General features: G+C 43.7%; 2 protein-coding genes across 3 annotated transcripts in view; both read left to right on the top strand.

Moving 5' to 3' along the window:
* Positions 1–1,183: 1,183 nt before the first annotated feature.
* Positions 1,184–4,382, top strand: txn2 (thioredoxin 2). The gene is made up of 4 exons (XM_076143251.1): positions 1,184–1,285; positions 2,600–2,883; positions 3,299–3,422; positions 3,545–4,382. Exons 2-4 carry the CDS (start codon positions 2,600–2,602, stop codon positions 3,659–3,661), a joined length of 525 nt encoding a protein of 174 aa, XP_075999366.1. The 5' UTR covers positions 1,184–1,285; the 3' UTR covers positions 3,662–4,382.
* A 6,535-nt stretch (positions 4,383–10,917) lies between these two features.
* The window catches only part of LOC142992403 (myosin-9-like), a 28,087-nt gene continuing 14,710 nt past the window's right edge, over positions 10,918–24,294 (top strand). Inside the window, exons 1-6 of one of the 2 annotated variants that reach the window (XM_076142823.1) lie at positions 10,918–11,176; positions 19,996–20,327; positions 21,781–21,937; positions 23,027–23,054; positions 23,161–23,254; positions 23,996–24,016. In XM_076142823.1, coding sequence (XP_075998938.1) covers positions 20,001–20,327; positions 21,781–21,937; positions 23,027–23,054; positions 23,161–23,254; positions 23,996–24,016 — 627 coding nt within the window. In that variant the 5' untranslated portion in view covers positions 10,918–11,176; positions 19,996–20,000. The remainder of the gene's footprint in view (positions 11,177–19,995; positions 20,328–21,780; positions 21,938–23,026; positions 23,055–23,160; positions 23,255–23,995; positions 24,017–24,294) is intronic. The other variant, XM_076142824.1, reaches the window with a different exon arrangement.

Genomic DNA, 24,294 nt, shown 5'->3' with positions numbered 1-24,294 from the left:
TTTTCTGATTCACATCCTGATTAAACAGTCTCGTCCAATTTTACAGATGATAAATCTCAACATATCTTAACAATTGAACAGTTTTAGAGTATCCCGTGTTTCCCCTCTTATATCCCACTGCCCCCCTTTTTTGCTCAATGGGAGAATGAATCGCTGGCTTGTCCTGCCAGGATTTAAAGAAAATCTGGGCTTGAATGGAGTCAGGGCCATTCTCAATATTTAGTTTTGATTATGATCATTGTGGCGAAAGCTGCCTCATAGTTGAATGTAGAGCCAAACATGGTCAAAATGTACAGGGCTACTTTCCTCAGACCGGCAAAGCTGTCTGAGTCTATCTGGAGCCAGAAGGTGGAAGGGACTGTTCTTTCAGAGGATCAGCATTTACCCATTTAAAGTGCTGTGTGATTTCTTTTGAAGAACCCCTGACATCTGTGATGAGAAATTGGTTCTGAGATTGGCTGAGGTCCATCAGGAACAAAACCTCACGCCACAAATTTTTGTTTCTTCCCCTCTTCTCTCTTGTTTCTCCCCAATTTCCCACAAGGCCCGGGCCACCCACTGACTGAATAATCTTGCATTTTGCACTAGGTCTACAGTTATTCTGCATTAAGTTATATTGTACACACTCCACTCTCCACATCAAATTGATAAGCTCTTTATTTCTATTCTATATGGTCCTGTAAAATAACTGATTTATTTTTCTCTATTCTCTTCCTGTATCGCTCTCTTCCTTTTCTTTTCTATCATCTTTTCATGTGTAACTTGCCTCAGCCCCCTCACCTGTCCGTGCTGTAGAGTGAGTCGCAATGTTTACTGCCTGAATGCACAGACTTGATTGGCTGAGTCGTAATCACGTGGGTTTAACTCGCATGCAATTGGTCTGTGCGTCTCCATCCCCTAAACCACTACCGTAAAGACTACAAAAGCTGCGCCGGTAAAAATAGAAGCGCCCCGTCAGGTTTTAAAGGAATCATGACAACGTTTGCAGAGAATGAATTGTAAAATTGCGATTACAGAGTGTAAATCCTTAGCCTACTCTTTCATGTTTAATCTTCCAATTCAAGTATTAAATCAGTGTTGTGAAAATCATACACGCGTGAATAAATTTCCCCGGGGGTTGCGGGAGTAAAACGCTTGTATTCTTCAGCTTGGCCGCACCGGGGCGCTACACAAAAGGCGGCGGACAGAAGAGAGCGGCGCGGTCACTTTTTTTAACTGCGACGCAAAGCGGAAGTACTTCACTGGTCCTGGAGGCCAAGAGCAGCGATTATCCAACAGCAACAAGGTAAAATACATGAAAACTTTTAATATTTCGTTTTTCATGTCCGCGCTGCGTGTCGCATTTGTCCAACAGTAGCTAAACTCACTCCGGTTTGAGAATTGGTGTGTTTCACGACGAGAGGAGAAGGAAGAGGAGGACGAGAAGGACAAAGTCACACGGAGGTTAACGGAGGAAGAGAGCTGCCGGTATATACGCAGCAAACAGTGTAAAGTGGCGAAACAACCGAAAAGTTACCGGGATAAGCGTATTAACGGAACTAAATCATAGCATAAGTTGTCGTCAGGGTGAAGCTATGCGGGATTTGAGCGGTGGATAGACATGGCTGTGTTACCTAAGAGGGAGATGAGCTGGCAATCAAGTTAATGCTCTCTGTTACAGCGATACTACTGTCTTATACTGTAAATATGTACCACAAACTGCGCATATTATCTACAGGCATATTACATTATATATTATATACATTATACCATCTCACATTACGAGACTGACTTCTTAATATGAGTGACCTCTGGCCTTATTTTGTAAGATTTAGTGCTTCCTGATAAGTATTATTCTTAAATTCTTGATTAACTTTTAATGTTTCGCTGTGTGACAAAGCTTTCCCCCAAATTTACTCTACAAAGTTTCACTGCATCCCCCTATAGCAGTCCACTTTTTGTACAGGTAACTCCACTAAACCTGTTGTTATATTGACAACACAGATCTTATCCTTAACTGCCAGTATTGGTGTGTTTTTGGTAATGCCGCTTCTCTTCTATTAGTAGTTTTGGTGTTCTAAGTTATTCATTGTCGGATGGTGTCAACGCCAATTTCCTTTACTCGGCAAAGGGCCCCCTAACTTCACAAAAGCCTTTTAATATAGTTTTCAAATGCAGAATAGTGCTCCTTGTTACCAAAGGGTGAAGGTAATGTGTGAAATCAGTGTAAATGTCCTTACATGAACTCAATTTACAACCCCAGGGTATCTGGCTAATATGTGTCACATAACTGCAATTCTGCAGAGTCAAAGTAGTGTTTCAAAACTCCACACATTGCAAGAGCAACAGTTATAATGGCTGATGCACAGTCTTTGAAGAATCCAGGTTCCTAATCCTAGTTAGCTCCTCAGTTAAGAACTCCCTCCTACGGTTGTGCGACACAGAGGGGAACTCTTTTAATAAGCTCTTCTTACGTAAGTGTCCTGTCCTTGTGCTGAAGTCAAAACATTGCCCAGCCCCTCTGCCTTTGACTCAGCCAGGCCCAGTCTGAAATCACAATGAGTGTTATTCATCAAACATTAATTCCCTGTTCTTGATTCTTGTTGTTTCCTTTATGCAGATGGCTTACCGGCTGCTAATACGTAGAATTTACACGCCTCTCATAAAGGACATCCACCAGCTCCCAGCATCAACGACCATCATCGCCTCCTCCTCCTCTGCTTTCTCCACCTTCCTGCAGTCTGCCACGTCGCGGTCCTCCTTCCTGTCGCCGTCGTGCGCTCAGCCCCGTTCCCTTCCTCACATCTCCAGCCGTCACGTCTCCTTTAACGTTCAGGACCAGGAGGACTTCACAGAGAGGGTCATCAACAGTGAACTGCCCGTGCTGGTTGACTTTCACGCACAGTGAGTACCGCCTGAACAAAGTATATGATGGCACTAATGTACCAAATCGAGTCGACTGTTTGGTTACCATGGTGAAACAATGTAGCGCCTCTTATTGAAAATGCAGCCATTGTGATCCTCAGTCCAATACATAAACACAGCCTCACTCTGTGAAACGTTTGATGCTATATTCTTGGTGTTCTAAAGGTGGAAAATTGAGAGATGCACATGTTGACCATATGTTCTGCACTGTGAATACCAATGTGTCCCTAGCTGCATTGTAAGACTGCTCGTCTAACTTTGTAGTGTACATGTAGTATGACAAACCTGTCAAACACAGTTCATTAACAAGTTAGCCATTAGTTTATTATAACTGCTGAGTCAAACCAAGAACCAGCGTACCACTCTGATGTTGGCCCTGTGTTTGTCTCTGTAGGTGGTGTGGTCCTTGTAGGATCCTTGGGCCGAGGCTGGAGAAGGCCATCGCAAAACAGAAAGGCCGAGTTACCATGGCAAAGGTTGATATCGACGATCACACAGACTTGGCTATTGAATATGGGGTAAGAATCATTTTGAAGCATATTTTGAGACATGGCTAATGCACTTAAACTCTAAGCTGTGTTTATTATCTGGAGTGTCCACGTTTGCTGCTTCTCAGTCGTTGCTTCCAATCTGTCCTCAGGTGTCTGCAGTTCCAACAGTACTCGCCATTCGGGGAGGCAACGTCATTGACCAGTTTGTGGGGATCAAAGATGAAGATCAGTTGGACTCCTTCGTCAAAAAGCTTATTGGACAATAAAAAACTAGTCTGCCCTCCCCTGCCACACAACGCTATCATGGTGCCGTATCGTTTTATTCAGGCAGTCCCCCGCAGCCATGTTCAGTCACTTTAATGACGGCCAACGCATTTAAAAAAAAACAACTTTCGCCACTGTCCCAGCTGGCAAACTGTCAAATGCTCACACCCTTCACTAGACTGTGCTGACATTCTGCAGTAATGCCTTTCTCTCTCTGTGATGGGTGTGTGTCTTTGTTGAACACTAGTCAACAATTCCAGTTAATGTCTTTCCTCCATTTGGCAGCGGGTTCATTGCTTCTCTCATAATGTGATTGTTTTTGCTGTAAAAGAGTCTAGAGTGGTCTGTGCACCACCATAATGCACTTCTACTGTGTGACATGAGGGAAGGACATTTATAGTTGTAGTGGTCGAGACGGCTTCAAACCCGAGTGAGGTTTGTGACAGTATTATCTGTAGCTCCTGTATTTGTCCACATGGGGGTGGCATTTCTTTAGTATCACCAAGCCACAATCATTTTACACCATTATGCCTAAATAATGTGAGGAAGGAATGTTTGTGTCTGTCTGTGCGCATGTGTGTATGCGCCTCTTTGTACGTGTCCACGTCTGTCTTTGTGTCCTGACAATGAAAGTAAAGATGAGCAGGAATTGCCGTATGTGGTTTATTATTCAAATAAACGACATATTTTGACCAAGTCAAGCAATAAAGGACTTGAAAGATGTTCTGTACTTAAACTGTTTTTTTGTCTCCGTTTACAAAAGGATGGAATGGGCATTTTATTGCTCCTATCTAATGCAAAGCCTTATTTAAATGATGAACTTGGCCTCTCTTAGCTGTCCTGACAGGCCTGTGGGATGCAGAGACAGGATGCTGATTTGATGTTTGCCCAGATGTAGGAGTTAAAATGGGAGGAAGAGGAGTTCCAGCAACACTGAGTTTTTTTAAGTGTTAGTTTAAAATATGGCAGCACTTCTTGCTCTCGTACGTCCTGTTATTATGACACCCCACCCCTCATCTCTGCCTTGTGTCTGAACAGGTAGGTGTTACTCACGCTATATCAAACCCTCTCATCAGCCTCCACTTAAGATGTTTCTCCAAATCTCCCCCTCCCGACCAAATGTCCTCTGCCCCCTATAAGTCACTCTGGAGGGATGAGTCACACAAGGTAGTTCCAGAGACTTGAACAATCAATGCCAAGGTGCAATTAAATTGTTTTGGTGGATCATCTCACTCTGATGTTTTATGATGTTTTTATCTTTTATTTATCACATGTATAGATCACTGCCTCTTATTTCCATCAAGTTAGGATGTCAGACCACCTGTCCAGATGTGTTTCCAGGCTTTGAACAGCCTGTCTACAGATGACATCAACACTTTTAAGCCCAAACCTAATGTGGTGTGTAGATATCTGGCAGTGGAGTGGACTTAACTGTTACAGACATGTGGGTGGGGAAGGGTGAGGCGAAGTATTAACCTTCCTTTAATATTCCATCTCTTAGCTCACTGAGTAGTTTTCCTTGCTTTGTGTACATATATTAATTTGAGTTCAATCATTTTTTCAGTGATTTTGCTCACAAACCCCCTAAAAACCGATGTTGTCTTCCTGAACTTACTGTTTTATCTTCGTATCAGACATTCTCCAGTAATTACTCACTAGATTTGACACTGACCATCTGCTATTTATTATTCTGTATCTCTATATATTGGGGAGCAGGCTGATATGTATTTATACAGGTGTTAGTTACGTCATACATCAGTGTGCTGAGCTGCCTAGATTTTGAGCCAAAGCATCAAAAACCATCCCCCACATCACTCCTCACCAAATCATATTTATGACCAACCTTTAAATGGATTTGCTGAGGAGTTATTTGGATTGCATTTTTTCCCTATGAAACAGGTTGCAGTGGAATTGTAACATCAATCATTTGTAATATTTTACTTGTTTATATGTAATATATATTCTGTACAAATGAGCAGATACTGTAAGTTTTCATGTAATGTACATAAGCTGCTCAGTTAAGTTTGTCCCTTAGTTGCTTATTTCCATTTGTTGCACGTTATACTGGTACTAAACTACATCCCAGAGAGAAATATTGCAGTTGAACTGAAGCACATTAATTGCTGCTCAAGCTCAACGAAAGCTCATGACATGATGCATTGCTAGAAATCTAAACCACTCCTAATTGAACAAGTAGTTTGACTGTAATACCACAGGGCCCAGTGATACTCAGCTTAAATCAATGATTTCTGAAACGTTATGTTCTTGATACTGGGTACAGTGTGGCATAGCTTCTTTATTTTTTACTTCTTATAGACAGTTAGATGAGGTGATCTCTGGCTCATTGCCCTGTAGAAACACTCATCAGGAGAAGAGAGCACCTGGGCTCAGATTCTCTCCAGTCATCATTTCGTCATTCCCTCTTTTCTCACGACTTGCTAAGCGATGAACATTCCCACCCAGCCTGCCCTCCTATCCTGGCATGTTATTACAGAGCCCACAGCTGACAGGATCATGCCGAGGCCCTCCACACTACTTATTAAGAGCACATCATCGGACATGTTCCATCTGCACTTTTAGATGCCCTGGCTTGGATTAGATCATTGCAAATAAAGCCCAGGGACGTATTCATGCAAAGCTGGGTGCTTCAGCAGCCACCGGAGACAGAGGCCCAGCGGTTTTTAAATGGGAGGAATTCCACTGGCATTACGTAATCAGGTGTGAGTCGCTCTGATGTATGAAAACGTTTTTCATGTGCTGAATGAAAGACATTCCTGCATTCTTTCAGTGGCTCGGAACAACAGGCCAGCACCTTTGTTGTTCAGCTATTTTTAACCTCTTACTCCACTGTCTGTCTCTCTCTGCCTGAGATTTCCAGTCAGTGAATGGCGTCGAGGCCTCAGGATTACATGCCTGCACACTAGACAGGCCTCTTAGGCACACACACACACAGAAACACACACCCCTGATGTCCAATGTCACCATTCTTTGTCTATTCATCTTTTTGGTCTGCCATTAGTCACAGGAAAGAGGTGACTGAGGGGATGACGGCAGGCTCCAAAGGTTCAAGAGCGGCATGTAACCCTACACTTCTTCCGCCAAAAACAATAGACCACACCTCCATCCTCACTCCCCCTGTCTCTCTCTCTTGCTCAACCGCTCTTGTGACCATATAAGGCAAAAATAGACAGGGGAAGCCAGCTGCTGCTGAACAAACGGGCTGAGAGGGAGAGTTGCAGAATTCCTCCAACTCTTTCCCAGTGTGGCTACGTTTCTCAGAGCGTGGAAATGTTAATGCTCGCCGTGTGTTTGTTTGAACTGAAATTGTCTGCGTCACCATGCCAAGTGGCTTTTCTATGTGTGTATGAGGTGTGTGTTTGTGGGCTTGTGTGTTATTGTGTGAAAGTGTATAGATTTGTGTGGAGGAGAGATCTGGCACGGCCTAGTATTCTGTGTTTACAGTAAATTCATAGCCGTATTTATATCTTCAACACATGCTGCCCTCCGACTTGTTAGCTCGTCTTTGTATTCCAGACAAATACCAGCCAGACGCAGACAAAGTAGCTACTGTTAATGTTTATCACTCCATCTTTTTCCCATTCAACGTACACATGGCTTACAATACCAAATTTACTTAAGAGTGGATTTGAGATGCTGTCAAACCAATATGGAGGCAAAAGTATGCAAGGCTTTGAATATTTCCCCTCTATTCCACATTCCTGATCACTGACTTATATGATCTGACGTTCCTTATCACTCCATCCTGTGTACTGACTACTTAGGAAATTAGTTGGGTGGAGGAATTGCGAAGTAGAATTAAGAGTAAAGGACATAAAACAGATTAAAGTGACACATTAAGAGCCTGATTTTGCGTACCTACAATGCTCTTCTTTGTGATTTGTGTGAACACTGACGTGAGGGATGTTCTCACAAACACACACTCTCAGGATGTGAAATGACTGTGTGAACTAAAGCAAGTTGCGTACATATTCTTGGCAGTGAGTTCATACATGACTCGATGATTGATGTCAAACCCAAAACCCGCTGATTGTTTGCTGGAGGGAATAGCAGCGTTTGGTGTGTGTAACTCTTTTTTCATAATGTGCACAGCATTGGTGGATAGAGAAGAGGATGTGGGTCAAACAGGAGCAGAAAACAACCAATTCACACTCAGATTTGACACAAATCTGAGCTGAATGCGTGTGCATGCATGAGGGCACACACACATTCTCACTAAGACACTATTGCATGAATGCCCACACATGAAATCACACAAGTAATTACACCATGAACATGGTCAGTGAGTTAACATACTACTCTTTTAACATTCCGTCACTGAATGGGTCCCTTTCTCTCCGGCTAGATGATATAATGACTTTACACGCCCTGAATTGCAGACACACCCTGCTGCTATTACAACCAACTGAAGGAAAAAGAGAGAGCGAGAGGGAGAGAGAGAGAGAGAGGGAGAGAGAGAGAGAGAGAGAGAGAGAGAGAGAGTCTAGGTCACTGTGAAAAGGAGAGCGGGAGGGGAAGAGGGAGGGAAGGAGATAGTGAGGTCAGAAGTGTCCATATTTGGTCATTCACAGTGATGCATGCATTTTAATACTACATTTCCCAACTTGTTTTGTTTTCTGTCTTTTCACATTTGGGACTTAAACATAGAGTGAAACACAGCCAAACCCATCTGATAATTAAAAATACATGGAACTGTTTTTGTATGTTGTGTTCCCAAAGTCCCGTCTGACATCATTCTTGCAACACGTATTCACTTACGCACAAAATTTCCCATTCTAATTTTAATTCTGATTCACATTTTAATCAATTCCTTTTGACATATTTGTCTGTCCAATTTCTTCCTCTCTCTCTATTCATTTTTCAGCTCTCTACTCCTTTTACATCTGGTACTGCTGAGAGAAGGGGAACATGTGACCTTTGAACTCTCAGTTGAGGTTTCAGTTATTTCCCATCCGTCCCAGAGTGGGATAGAGTGTGGAATGTATTGATTTTTCCGAGCATGCTCAATATCCAGTGTTTCGCTGGACATGCATGTGATGTCCAGCTGCTAAACGTTTGGGGATACACACAGACATTCCTGTCATAATGACACACAGCACACGTAAATCACACGTTGAACAGAAAAATGTGGTCTTCCAGTGTATGTCAACCATGCCATAGGTGCTCTCTTGGGGCAGATGGACACAGGAGGGGCTTTTGTCTTTTTTGCTGAATGCTTCTTGCATAATTTTCATAATTCGATTGTGCTGTTTGTGACGTAAGTTATAGATTCCACGCTTGCATCATGTGCTTGTTGCTGTAGGCCGTGCTACAAAGTTGTTTACATCTCATATGGCCAAACCACTTTCATCTGCTTCACTTCATGCTGTGGGATTTTATCTGATATCACTGCCACAATTAATTGAGGAAGGGAAGATAAGATAGGCAATAAATGATATAATTTGTTCATAATGTAGAATGACATTTACATCTTGTATATTTTTTTATCTGCATTTATCACACATATCTCTGTGATCTCTAAAACTTCACCCCTAGCCATTATGATACGTTTTCTTTTGGTTGAGGTTTGTGCCGCTGATACAGAGTGAGTGAAAAATTAAGGTTTTCCATCGCTAATGTCTCCCTGCTGGTTGGGGCATGTTCATTGGCCCTGTGCCTTCAGTTCCACTCAGCGGATTGGGCTCAGATCTCCAAAATCTGAATCCCAGAAGAGTATTTGAGGTAAACAGGTTCACACTGTATCGTTCCATTCTTGTGTGTGTGTGTGTGTGTGTGTGTGTGTTTTGGCATTGACTCGGGAGACATATCATCTCCACATCTATCATTGGAGTCATCCCTTTTTTGTTCACTCTTAACCTCTCTCACTTTCCTATTCCCCCATCCACAAACCTCTCATTTGTTTTCTTTATTTGCCTTTTCTCCGTGTGTCTCTTTCTACCGTTCACTGCCCCGTCTCATCCTCTAACCTGGAGTGTCTAGAAGCAAGGCAAGAAAAATAAACATCAGGAGTGATTTGAAGTCGTTAATTATGCTATCGCCCGCAGCGGTTCCCATGTAGTAATAACATGTCTAGTCCTGAAACTAAATTTACCTGGAAGGTAAATCTGCTGTGGCACATGACGTGTGTACGTGATGTTTATGTGTTGTACCTCATACTTCATCTTAGCCTAAGGAGCACCAACACCAAAGTGCTGTTTATGTGTTTATGGGATAATGCATGGATAATTTTACTCAGATTCAGTTTTCTTAACTCACCTATCTTCAAATATATATTTAACATAGAATTTCTATCTTAAGATGTTCTTTGTATTTGCATTGTCTAACTACATCCATGTCAACTGGATGGCACTACAGCTAAGTGAGAGTATACTTTTAAATTGAAATCTGAAATTCTGACGGGATTATTATGTACAGCAACATAGGAACAGAACAAGTCGCTTTACATGTATATATGTAATATGTCTAATGGTGATAAGGTGGCTGAGTATTAAAAGGGGGCTATGATTCATAGTGATTCAAGTGAGTATAGATTCAAGCTGTGTCTGACTGTCTGGCCCGGTGTCCATGGGCCAGACAGTGAGACACAATAAAACCTTATCTGTGTAAGAGGCCCTGTTGTGAAGCTTAGCATGACCTCTGACCTTCTTGTAGACAGGTTGATAATCATCATGTTGATAAAAGCTCCATATTACTACTGAAAAGGACCAAGGTGTATAGTTTGAACTAATTCTACACATTGGCAGAAGATATTTTTATTGCCATTATTGCTGATATTAAGGTGTGAATAGCAAAATCTATCCCATTCACATTTAGTGATAAGTGATATTTTTTATCAGAAATAGTAGCCACCTAACCTAAAATCTCTCACAGCTTTTTGTTTTCAAAGCAGCCAGAGGTCAGACTAGATCCTGATGACACACTAGGGAGAACCTGGATGATGCAGGCCATCTTGAAAGTGAAGGGTACTTATATGGTCATAAAAATCCTTAGTATGCACATACCTCTCTCATTAAACACGCTTTATCGGCACCCCTCCTCCTCCTAACTCTCTCAAGTTCACTCTTTTCGCTACTTCTTTGCCCTGCCCTACTGCTGTCACTCCTCCACTTAGCCCCGCCTTTAGCCGAATACGATTGGCCCAAAGTATGAGGAGTGTCACACCATTGGCTTATAGAGACGAGGGGCGTGACCCTGAGGGCCCGGACCCACCTCGTCCTGGACCGCACCCCGGCTCCGGCTGGCTAGTGGCTACGCAGAGTGAAATTACGTGAACCAGCTAGCGGCCAGTGGAAGAGGGAGGGAAGAAGAAAGAAGGAGAGAAAAAAAAGAGAGAAAGAGTGACTGAATCACAGAAAGAGAGGGAGGAAGCGAGTGGTTTAGTCTAGCCTGAACTCTCTGCCGTCGACCTGAAAAGAAGTTTGACTTACGGCGACACTGACTGAGTCACCCGGTTGTTGTTAGCCACTATCTGAAAGGCGTCCTGCACCTGAACAAAGCAGGTAATTCTCTCAAATCAAACACATTTGCTTGTGCTGCTTTCTTATGTACTCTTTGATTACTCATGCAGTCCCCCCCGACTCATGCCGCTAGCAAGTGCAGTTAACCAGGAAGACGGAAACTGCTCAAGTTCAACAACCTCGTCGGGTGGAGTGGCGCTTCTTTGCTAGATTTAAAACCACTTTCGTGTAACTTTTCATCGTGCGTGTACATTTATTGTCGGTTTTTGAACTTAAACGTATGTACCAGTGTAACGTTTTGGGGGTGGAATATGACGTGAACTTGGTGGTAGCTAGAGAGAAGCTAAACCACAGCGCCAGGAAGTGACTCGCTTGAATGAGTTAGAGAAAAGGCCGGTGTTTGTGGAAAGTTAGCACCGACTTTACACTCTAACGGGACGTAATTTCGTGACGTCTTTGAGTTAAGGTTTGGGTTCGTAATGGTCAGAAACTGACGCTGTGTGTGGCCTCTCAAACGTCTGGCTGGCGGTATGACGTCACTTCTTGGTGGACTGAAAACGCGCTGTGCTTTTCCACCGCTGACCAGCTCAGCTTCATTCAACCATGCCATCTGCGTCTGTGCACTTTCTGCCAGTTTAAAGGAGTGCAGGGCCCTTAAAGATTTCACAAATGCCAAAAACGGGTAACAACAAGGGTAAGCAATACGTTTGGGATTGATTTAGTTAACCAAAAACGGGGTGATTAGCTTACCTTCCCCACTAAAGTACAGCTACTTTCAGCACTGATCAATGTTTAATCGGGTATGGAATTACCTGCGACCAAGTTGGGCGTTGGTTTGTCTCACGTGGATCTATTATTGCAATTGTGGGAGACTTCAAATATCTGTAATCTCACGTAATTTGACTTCTTCCAAGGTCATTTAGACAAACAGTTTTATAGCCCATATTGTAGACTGATTCAGTGATATATTATTTACCTATATTCTCGTATCATCTGTTCAAATCTGCAGTACATCAAATATCCGTTTCATTCATTCTTTCAGCCTAATGGTATGCTACAAACTCACATATTTATTAATTTACACAGTTTGTTCCAGTCACACATTTTCACGATAGACTGAAATGTGCCAGACCCTTATCAGATTTAGATATGTTGTGGGTCTATGTACCTCTGTGTACATATTGTTTGCTCTGCGTGGCACTATTTGCGTCAAATTAAGGCCTCAACCCTCTGTCATGTCAGCTTGGGCATTAGAACACTTAACAACTCTGGCGAGGCAACATCTCAGTCTGCTTCCCATTGTCCAAAGTGCTCTGAGAGGGAGTGAACATCACCCTTTGGCTTTCAATTTAACTAATCATAACCATACACCTTTGCCCAGCTCACGTCCCTTGCCAAGAAACTATGAAATCCCCAACTGAGCTTGCCAGGCTAATAAGTTTTCTCGTACTCGTAGATGTTGAACTTGCGGTGTCATCAATTATGTTGTAGCACTTATTATGGAAACCGCGTTGTATAAATGTTAGTGTTTAGTGAAATGTAATCTACATTATTTCTTCACTGATGTTTTCCCCTATGGTGGGGGGAGGATGACAGGATGTTTCATAGAGCAGCCCAGCCCTGAACTATGCATACGGATGTTGTGCGAATGTGGTTTGAATGTTACTTGGTGTATGACGGTTGGGTATTTGATGTACATAGTTTGGTTTATGAAGGTGCCCGTTGAATATTCCTATTTTGAAAGTTAGCCGGAATACTTATTGGCCCTTATGTTGCCCTTTTCTCACTTCAACCAAGGGGGAAAGGTGGTTTGTGCCGCGCCTCAAGTCTTGAGGCTGGTAACACTGTGTTACCTTTTTTAAAGGGCTCACTGGAGGACATTAAGGCAGTATGTCGTACCCCGTCAGTGCAGTCGAGTAATGAATTAAGCTCTGGCAGTGCGTTGTGCAATGATTTCTCTGGAGGCCTGTTCTTTTCACTTATTGGCAGTTTCAGTGCCGTTATGGAGCCCCCCTGCAGAGATTGTTACATTCCACCATTCATGTGTCAGCAATGTCCGTACGCAAGCCTAGGCCCTCCTGGGAGAGTTATTTACTGTAGGCCAAACAAAATTAAATGCAGGCATCTTAAAATGTGAACAGGGAGCTGGCGTGCAAGCGTATTCAATCTTCTAGAAATGATGATGTCTGAACAATTGTGCCTGTGGATATCTAGGTTTCATTGAAGGATGCCGATCGTGCCTGGGAGAGATTACATGTAATGTTTTTTTTTTGGTTCATTCATCATAGTACCTAACTTATTGCACTTCTACTCTAGCTCTAGTTATGCTCTTAGCTGTTGGTTTAGGAAGGAAATGCGCTTACGATTTCTTGTGACCTGAAGTTCTTGTATCTACCTTTGTTGAACACACTTATTGTAAGTCGCTTTGGATAAAAGCGTCTGCTAAATGACCGTAATGTAATGTAATGTAATGGTATGTGTGCGATTGTTACTTGGAAAGGGCAGCATGACACAGTCTGGTAAATTGGACCCCGGTTGCCTTCTGTTTCGAGGTCTTAAGGTCATGTTAACAACCTTCTAACCCACTGTCTGTTGCATGTGGTGGCATGACTCATTTATGCCCTCAATGTAGATTGTCAGTGCAGGGAGAAGACCAAAATGAATCTCGAAGAAACTTGTCTTTGCCAACTTTACCTTTTAGATACAATGTCTTAATGCTGCCATAAACTGGATAATAATAAGGGCTTATGTGCTAAGGCCAAAAGAAACCTTATTGTTACCATTTCTGAGTAAATCTCTCATGCGTTTGCCGGCCATGCTTGTCGCTGTTGTCTGATTGGTGGTGTCATACTGTACATGTCTTGGTAACCTGCAGTCGGCATGAAATCCATTCACGCAAAGAGACCAACCCAGTCTGAATGGAGAACGCTATGTTTCTGCATTAACATTGGCAGGCAGAAACGACAAATTTTTTTGCGTCAACCCGATTGGACCCAGCTGTTTATCCCTACACAGTTCATTTGTCTTACTCTTCTCTGCTGTGGGTCTGTTTCTCTCCTCTGCCTCATCTTATTCTTCCCTTCAGTCCTTTCTAGGTGCTCTCTGCTCCTTTGTGTTCTCTATTTTTCTCCTCCCTTTCCTCAGTTTGTGTTTTTACCACTACCCCATCCTTTCCTCCCACCCCCACACTCACACAGCCTGCACCTGTAAGATTTCAGTGGCACTTAACAATACCAGGAAATGGCTGCACTCAGACTTAGACTACATACAAAAAAGGCCTTGTTCACAATGCTGATTGGGAATGACGGTCCTTGAGGAAGTCTCTTGTGATAATGGTTTGTGCCACGGATACGCCTACTCTGCACTTGGAAGAACTGTTGGTGGTTTATCACAGATTACTGGTGTGTAGAGTCATTTTTAATTTTTTCATTTGGACTGTGAAAATATGTACTTGCAGTTTGAAGCAAAGCCATGTGTTTTACAGCACTGAGAGACATTACTTCATGCATAAGAGACACAACACCCTTCCGTGTATTACAGGTCAGAGAATAGACTTTGCCCGTTGTTGGGCGTGTGTGACCGACACACCTGGCGTGTGACTATAAAGACGTAGTTGATACTTTCGAGATTACACAAGATATTGACCTCGGTCTCTTAAAACACAATTCTTTGCACTGTGAACTTTGAATCGTGCTGCATATTGTGTCTCCCCCTGACACCTATCAGTCCAAATGAATCTCCACTCATTGACACCTGTGATTGCTTTGCTTGAGGTGGTTTTTCGATGGGATTGTCTGCGAGTGGCTCCGAGCACAGTTGGAGTGCCCTTGTATAGCTGGTGATAAAAGGTGATATGAATTGTACAAGCAAACAGGGTGGGTGGTTAAGTTCTGGAGCTGCATGAAGACACAGGAGAGACATTTTCTTCACTGGTTCTTAGACTTGTCTGTACCCAGTGGAGGATTTAAAATCTGCTCCACTAAAAACATTTGGCTGCCTTATGTGTTCTTTTAGTTGAGTTACGTAACCTATTGGTCAATAACACTTTGAAGGGCTAAGTAATTGTGCAATCTAGTCCAGTGTATCATCAGATTTATCGATTGAATCATAGATGTGGAATTTGTTTTTATCCTGGCAAACATCTGCTTGTAGGACCAAGGCGTTACTTTTTCCAGTTACCTAAATATCCCCTGTCAATGCAATGGAAAGCTAGTGCTATGGAGAACCTAGTGCTATCATCACGGGAAGCTGTTGTGTGGATGAAGTGCTGAGGCCTTTAATCAGACCAAATAGGGGTCTAAAGCTGGTACGGGTAGATGGCACAGGCCGGCCTGCAGTTCAAAGTGAAATTGGATCCGGCTCGGGCCAGGAATGTGAAAAATAATGTGGAAAGGGGATGAGGATCTGTCATGCAGTGTGGTTTATTTTCCAGCACAAGCTTAATTTACTACTCAGCCCTTGGAGCGGCTCTGCGTGTGCTCAGGAAAACACCACCTTCCCTCCTCAAAGAAAGAATCCACACAACAAGTTCCACAAATGGCAAAATAGTTTTCTTACTTTGTCATTTCCTCTTTCCTTTTCCTTGCCCCACCCTCTGCACTTTTGGGGGAAGGGGGGAGGGAGGGGGGGTGCCAGCTCAAAACCATTGACCGCTTCAATAGCATTTATAATTCTGCCTTAGGCCCTACAAATGGAAGAATTCCGAACAGATAAGGGTGATGGCAGTTTAGGTTGATGGTCACAGTTTAAGGAGGACAGTTAAGGACAAGAGTAGAATGAGGTCAGTGAATGATATTTAGGACAACCTGATGCAGTTTATGGGGGTGGGGGGTACAGGGTGCGTGACTTCCTGCCAATGGGATGGTCAACACGCCACAGCTGGTTTGACGGTTTCCTGTAGCCGTGAGGGATGCACATAACCGGACTGTATATGATATATATATCATAGTAGAAGCTCCCGCCCCAAGACAGTATCACTCTGGCCTTTACTATAACTAAGCACATACCTTGCGGCGCTGCAGTCAAGGGGGAGTCACTGAAGTGGAAGAGAATAAGAGGGAGTCAGATGGGTGGGTGTCTTCATGCCGACCAGGGCAACCGGGGACTGGAGAAGCTCAGCTGCTCTTCCATTTTCTTTCTTCCTTGTTCCTCTTCTGCTTCTTTCCCAAAGACACCACTATGACACCACTTCCCTCTTTACAACCACATTTGGGTCTCTTATGAGGAGACCACAATCTAAAACTAGCCTGTGCTCTCTTAACCTTTGCTTTTTCTATTATGTAGGCTGTTGCTATGACAGGTTATTGCTAACTCTCTATTTTCATTTGGCTATTTTTAGAAGATAATCCTTTAGTGTCTCATACAGGTTCCATAAAGTTCAGGGATTTTGCCAGGGATCTATTTGGGATAACGGTGTCCTTGTCCTACCAATTGCTCTGTATTCAGTTAATGAGTAATCCATGTTATGAATCAGTAGGCCACTTAATCTCATTGTAAATAACCGCTAAGACTAGAGATCACTCCTACCGCAGCGCAGTGATTTCAATGCAACACAGGATTAGAAAAGCCTCGATTCTTAGCGGATGATTGAGAATTTGGCTGCGAGGCAGCAGTTATCTTAACGTGTGCAAAGTTGTGTTTTCAATGTCAAATCGACATCCATTTCTCATTGTAGACATTCCATAAGAAAAGGCCCCTTTGCACCTTCCATGCAGAGCACATCTCGTAAACCTAGATTAGCTGTAAGAATAATTTTAGTCCTCCTGTCGCTCTCAAGAGAGGCAGTGGGACGTTTGAAGTGTGTCACTGACTTATCTGTGTCAGGCTGTGACTTTACCATGGCAGGCATCAACAGAGAATACAGCCTGTGATGCATCTTTTACAATTTGCGTCGTTTCTCCTTAACAAATAATAAACTGGAGGTAATCTGGAAATAAACAGTCACACTCTGTTTCTTGCGAACCAACTCTGATTTAAATTAGTTATTTTATGCGATCGTGCTTAAGTGTTCTTCTAAAGCCGCATGTGTCTGTTTATGGTTAGAAGTGTTTGTTTGAGACAGAGCTTTCATGTAGGACAACATGTCTCCGTCCACCTTGAACCCGATGGTGAAATGTTGCAGATGTGAGTCAACACGTGCTCGGCCTCTTCTGTTTTACTTTTGGCAAGAAACATATCCAAAGGGATTAGTCACAGCTTGTACTCAACCCTGCACGGAGCCAAGTGACTTAGCTGTAAATGTATTAGAGCAGTTAATGGTCAACTGAAGTTTCATGGATTTTGGGAACACACACGGGGAGGAGAGAAAGGCATCGGCGTGTTACTAGCGTGAGGTGATGCTGATCCGAGCGATAAAACTGATAAGGTGCATACATGTGTCCTGCTGATGTGACGGGAAATGGAGGAAGACGGGAAGGAAAGCCAGAGAATGGGCCTGAGAAAGATGTAAGGCTGGGGGGGGGGGGGCATGGTGGATGGAGGACAGAAATTTGTGGAATTCCTTCGCTCACTCTCTCTCCCTGATAACGGGCAAGTATGGGAGGAATGCGACCCTGAAACGCCTGGATAAACAGAGAAGGAGGAGGGGGGGCGGCTGCTAGAGAGGGAGAGAATGGCGACTAGAGGGATGAAGTCGGGCCCTGAAGGGAGCGAGGGGGCCAACTGGGAGGGACAGGCACTGCACTGGTGCCCACTGTAATGGTGTCCTCCCCCCCCCACACACACACTCTGTTACAGTGTGGGTTCAGTGTTGGGAGACACACATGCAGAGTTGGGGGAGAGGGGGGCTAGTGACGGACACAGGCTGGAGAGCCGCCTGACAGACTTCGTTGATGGAGGACGGAGCGAGGCAGGGGTCATGAGAAGAATGGCTCTCCCCTCCCAGATGGAGGTTAATGCTCTGGAACGGTCCGAGCAGACACAACCCTGTTAAACACACTAACCTCTGCTCTGGTCCTCCTCTCCTTAAGTTTCTCAAGGGTCTGTCACATTTCTGTTTCTCAGTTCAGTTGAGCAATGCCTCGTAATTGCAGTTTATGTTTTGTCTGGAGCGAAGCCTCAGTTAATGGAATTTTGGGGTGAAGTGTCAAAATGATACCCAACTAGAAAGATCCACTCTATTTAAATAAGGGTAACAGTAATTGTATCTTTAAAACTACCACTACTAAACAAGGCCAAACAACAAAACAACATTTTCGAAAAGAAGTAATAATGGATCGGTATTACTTTTAAGTAAATTGGTAGAAACATCAAAGCATTCTCTCGCAAAGCTAAGGAATCGTATAACCTCATTTCCTCTGGTAATGAATCTAACCTCATTGTACCTTATTGCCTCAATGCTTTTAGAGTGTCGGATTTAGCAGGCACATTGTGTCCGCTATCTAGCTTGAAGAGCACTTTTAGTTGAGATTTGATCAGACTAAGCTTTTCCTGTCGGCATCTTCAGCAAAGCGTCCCCACTTGTGCACATTTTGCATGCCAAAATGATCCGCATGTGTCTGTCAACTGTCTCAAGCTAATGGTGTAAGAATAGGCTGGTCCTGACCCGTGCTCTGATTTCCGTACTGTTTGCATACGTGCAGCGCAGCGTACGCAAACAAGGGCACTGTGGAGCTGCTCTCAGTGTTCCCTCGCAGGGTCAGGTAACATCTGAGGAAGCTAGGCTAACAGCCCCGGCACCGCTGGGGAAAATGGTGTCATGCTCCTGTTGTGTCGGAATGATAATTGAGATTGTTAAGTCAGGGGCACCCTTGTCAGTGAAAGCACAGTTGGTTCAGTTAATTGCTCCGACGACTCCTGCCGTCGAGTAGGGTGGCTTGGCTAAAGGTTACGCAACACTGTCTTCTGTTCCCTCAGTACTGGTAATACTTGTCCAGTCACCTTTCATATAGGTTAACCCTCCGCACTCCCTGTCACCTGCGGCTGATTTATGAGCTTTCACACATGAAGAACCATCAAGCTCCCTTCTTTTAGTTGACGACGCCGTTCATCATATGGAGTCTTCTCATGTTAGCCCCATGCTTTATTCCCTCCCAATCTCAAAGTTTTATGTAGGTGATCTTTTTAAAACGACACTTTAGCCTTCCCCCCACCTCAACCTGATTTTCACCTAATGCATCACGCCATTGGTAAACATAAATTGTATGAAGATGAACCTCAAGCACACAATGAATTCAGCTGTTCCCCAGACTGTTTGTTTAGATAAACCGGTCAGCACATGTTGTCCATTAAAACAAATCTGACATGATTTTGGCATTTTGCCTTTAATTAATTATGCATTCCAAATGACGGTGACAGGGATTCACAAAGGTCCTTAGTTGTATTTTAACTGTTTACATGGAAGTTTCACAGTATAAACCAAAGACCAGTGAACCACTGTGGCCTTTCTGCGTTGTTAAAATTGTAGCTTGGCCAGTACATATGCACCGCCTCCGAGAAACGATCCTGGATCTCTGCTCTGGCTCAGCTCCCCTGACACTCCACTGACCCAACAGCTGGAGGCTTGGTTAAGGATCCACAGCAGTTGGCCGTGCAGGACCGTGGCGCCTTGTTTGACATGGATGTGTTTTATGGTGACCCAACTTTGCGGGAACACGCTCTGTTGTACATCCCATGGTGACCTTTGCATGCCTCAGAGGTTGCATATGGAGACAGGATGGGGGAGCAAACAAACCTTTTTTTTTTTCTAAATGGCAGCCGAGCTCAACTACATTGAATATTGTGTGATGTATAGAAAGCATTGAAATTATCTTAATCAACCTGGTATCTGATTTGAGCATCAGGTGAATTGTTGGTTTGTTATGTTCCTAACACTGATTAAATTTCACACCTCTAACCACGAAACCTCTTTCCTCTTCCCGCAGCTACCATGTCGGACGCGGACAAGTTCCTGTATGTGGACCGCAAACTGGTCAACAACCCGTTGGCGCAGGCCGACTGGGCAACCAAGAAACTGGTATGGGTGCCATCGGAGCGCTTGGGCTTCGAAGCCGGCACTGTGCGGGAGGAGCGCGGAGACGAGTGTATGGTAGAGCTGGCAGACTCCGGTAAGAAGGTGAGGGTGAACAAGGACGACATCCAGAAGATGAACCCACCCAAGTTCAGCAAGGTGGAGGACATGGCTGAACTCACCTGCCTGAATGAGGCGTCTGTGCTGCACAACCTGAAGGAGAGATACTACTCTGGTCTCATTTATGTGAGTATGAGCCCATTTCAGCCCACAGAAACAATCCCCGCTACCAGCAATTCAGCTAAGAGGCCATGCTGTGCTATGCGCCTCAGTATAAAATGGAAGCACATTATGAAATCATTATGTTTGGTTCTCCTGTGGTTCTCCTGTGTTATGAACCGAATGATTATTTTAGGCTCCATGTGGATTGTCTGATACATTTTTCCAGAATTGCTATAAAGGCACCCTTTTGCTTGTAGGAAGAATCCGCCTTGGCCAGTCTCCAAACCAATGTATTATTCTGTCCTAACGTCACCTTAAGCCCCATTGTTTAGGACAATCCATTGTGCTAATTGTCACTGAAAAAAATGTTTACATATGCAAGAGCTCTTTCCTTCGTACTCCTCTTTTGTCACTGTCTTGTTCTCTGTCTCTCTCCCTCTCTCTCTCTCTCTCGCTGTCTCTCTTGCACTCTCTTGCTCCCTTCTCTGTGTTTGGAGTTCTCTTGTAAACAGGAAGCAGGAAACAATGCTGTCCGGAGGGGGAGATGAAGGGCAGCATGGAGATGTAGCTTTAAGGGTGTATGTGTGTGCTGAGAGGGACATGGAATGTAAATCTTGTTATAACTATATACTGCCCACCATAATTAATGCCACTTATCCCAATGTCCAGGGCTGGGAGTGATTAGGTCGCTGTTCCGCTGTGTTGTGACCCGGTCACGTCAACACAGCCTGATATTGCGTCCCCCCTATCCCTCTAGGTGGGGGGGCAGGCTCTGGTTGGTTTGAGTGCCTCCAGACGCCCGATGCTTTAGATTCTCCCTCTCTCAAGAGAGAGAGAGAGAGCGTATGTACAAAAGAGAAGGAGATGCCTGGCAGATCAGGGCACAAGAGACATGGGGAGGGCAGCAAAGGAATGCAGTGCAGAGAAAAATAAGTGATAGTAGGAGTCGACTGTAAGCAGTAAAGGGTATGGGTGGATTTATTAGTTAAGGGTGGAATGGAGAAAGGCTTTACTCTTGGCCTGAAAGCAAAAAAGATAATACCACAGCAGTGATCTGAATTACGACTTGGATAGCGTTTCAAGTAGTTGGAGTTTCACAATGTCAAGGTCATTCGTCGGTTTTAACTCATCGAGGGTGGGGCTTAGATTACATAAGCACAAAGGAGACCAAACCATGGGAGTCATGAGAAACTCAACTCAGTGTTGCTGAGGGATTGCCTGGTTATTGTCAAATAACCAGGCAATCCCCTGTCATGATTCCAGCCCTGTTCCTTCCACTACACACAGATGTGCAGATCTCCATTTTCCTCTTGTATACAACCATTTCAGATATGCTCTTTAATTATATCTTTACACACCTCAAGTTCTATTAAACCCTCCTTCTCTACCATTCCCTTCTTTCTCCTTTCTTCACTCTTTCTTATTCCATGTGTTCTAAGTGCAGCTATATTGATCACGGTTTCCAACTGTTCCACAGACATACTCTGGCCTCTTCTGCGTCGTCATAAACCCCTACAAGAACCTGCCCATTTACTCTGAGGAGATTGTTGACATGTACAAAGGCAAGAAAAGGCATGAGATGCCTCCCCATATCTACGCCATCACCGACACATCCTACAGAAGCATGATGCAGGGTAAGTCACAGTTCCTGCTGCAAACCAGCACAATCACCCAGATGAGTCACAAACATTATAGGAGGAGTTTAAACTAAAATGTTTAATAGCGTCATTTGCTATTTAGTCAATTGGCCCACAGGTTTTACAACTCATTTTGGGATTGGAGAAAATTCCCCCCTTTACTTTTTAATCCGACTCAACTGTCAATGAAGCTGCTGTATGGAGTGTGACCACATAGCTATAAACTGCAAGTCATGGTGATTAGGATTCATGCATATGTGTCACATTCCCTAAAATGTTTTCTTGTTTGTTTTGTACATCCAAGTTTATACTGTAAATGAACACAGGATCCATGTAGTTGCAGTGTTTATCCTCTCTTCAACCACAAATCAATAGAAAGACATTGCAATCCTTCTGGAACTAGAATAGATACAGTAAGACAAAGATGCTGCGGTCTCTAGTCCAGACTTCATTCTATTTTCAACTCTATTATCATTTGAATATATAAGTTCTGTTTCTGTGCTTTAGTTGTGGCTGTGTTTCTGAGGAGAACAGTGCCATTTGGCAAGCATCCTGTTCAGCTTTTGTTGAGGATCAGCTTGTTTCTCCCTGTTAAAGTCAAGTTGACATGTCAACACGTCTCGCAGTCCCTAGAAAAACTGAGCATTGTTAGCTTCAACTAATTGTTTTTTCCTGGACGGTTATTGTATTGTGAGATGTTTTGGTTTACTCCCTGAATGTCCTCTCTTGGCTTTGCATTACATCCCGTCTCAGCGTGGTTTTCTTCATGTGCCTTGCACACCATGACCAACTTCCATCCCACTTTTGTACTAGATTTCTACATGCTTGACTCTAGGAATGCATTCAGACCACATTACAGGAGCCAACGGGTAATTAGCTGGTTAGTTTGAAGCCCTGCAGTAACCCATTTCCAGTTGGAGCAAGCCGGATATGGATTTCCTGCCTGTGACCAATGTACTTCCTGTAACAGTGAAAAACAGCATGTACTCTCTAGATAACAAGTGTACAATTATAATGCACAACTTTGTTTTGTGTTTTTTTTGCAAATATTATATATATTTAACTCTCTTAACATCTTCTCTGCAGATCGTGAGGATCAGTCCATTCTTTGCACGTGAGTTACAGATCATTTACACAGCATTTCAAGCCACTGTCAACCCTTAGTTTCTCTGCACAGGCTTTCTGTTTCTTTGACTTTTTTTTCCGTTGGTCTGCTCTAGTGGAGAGTCTGGTGCTGGTAAAACGGAGAACACCAAGAAGGTCATCCAGTATCTGGCTCATGTGGCCTCGTCTCACAAGACCAAGAAAGATCAGGTCAGTCTTGGCTCTCGGCTACAAGCCTTCAAATCACCCTTTAAACCTTCTTTCCTGTACTTGCCTTATGCCATCAGGTTGCCTTCATCTCTCAATCTTCACCTCCCTCCCCATAGTTTTCTTTGTTCATAATCTTGCACTCCATCTGAAGTGAAGCACATTTCCTAATTCCCCCTGTGCCTTTATCTTACAGGAACACCATGTTCCTATTTCTCTTTACTATATCAACTGCTTTTGTACTCTATACTCTTATGACAATATGAATGTGTCTGTGACTATACCATTGCAGCTAGCTCTTTAACGTTACATGATTATTAATCCATCATCACATTGTCATATTCAGACAACTTGTTTTCCACAGCAGACAAATGTTCTGTCGTACTACCGCCATACAAATGAATGTCATTAAAAGGGAAATTGTGGTGATTGACTTGTGAGCCCTGGAGGCATGGAAAACAGTAGTGCAGATGTAAAAGCTTTACTGTCTGGCTCGCAGATATTTCGTACAGGCCGGAGTTCTTACTTCATCTGTAATCTATTTGGCGACTTAACTGTGGCCTTTCATCAGAAATCAAACCTAATCCAGCCTCTTGACAGTGTTAAACCTGCACTGCTGTTCTCTGACCTGCCAGCTTCATGATCGATGCTGCTCAAATCTCCCAGTGGAGTTTTATTTCAAACCACATCTGTATCCATCATCCCTTTTTTGAGGTTGTTGTATTTCTCTCTTCCCATCAACAGAACAGCTCGATCCTGTCACATGTGAGTTACATCTCTCCCTCCATTCGCCCTTCCTCCCCACCTGCTTCTGTCATCACCTTCCTCCAGCTTCCCACCCCAAACCCCCATCCTCCAATTTTTCCCCTGCTGTCTCCTCGTGTGTTTGGAGTGTAATTGTTATGGGCGTCACTTTTATTTATTGAAGGGCAGAGGCGGCTCGTCTTGCTAGCCAATAAAGGGTCGGGCGAGTGTTTGGGGGGTTTTTTTTGTTTGTGTGTTTGTATTGCAAGATCAGCCGCAGCACTGTGTTCCTTTTGAAA

This window comes from Genypterus blacodes, unplaced genomic scaffold (assembly GCF_046128005.1).
Source record: "Genypterus blacodes isolate CSIRO-AG114 ecotype Tasmania unplaced genomic scaffold, CSIRO-AGI_Gbla_v1 ptg000022l_1, whole genome shotgun sequence".
Taxonomy (NCBI): Eukaryota; Metazoa; Chordata; class Actinopteri; order Ophidiiformes; family Ophidiidae; genus Genypterus; species Genypterus blacodes.
The sequence above is the reverse complement of the archived record's forward strand: the minus strand, read 5'-3'. Positions and strand labels throughout refer to the sequence as shown.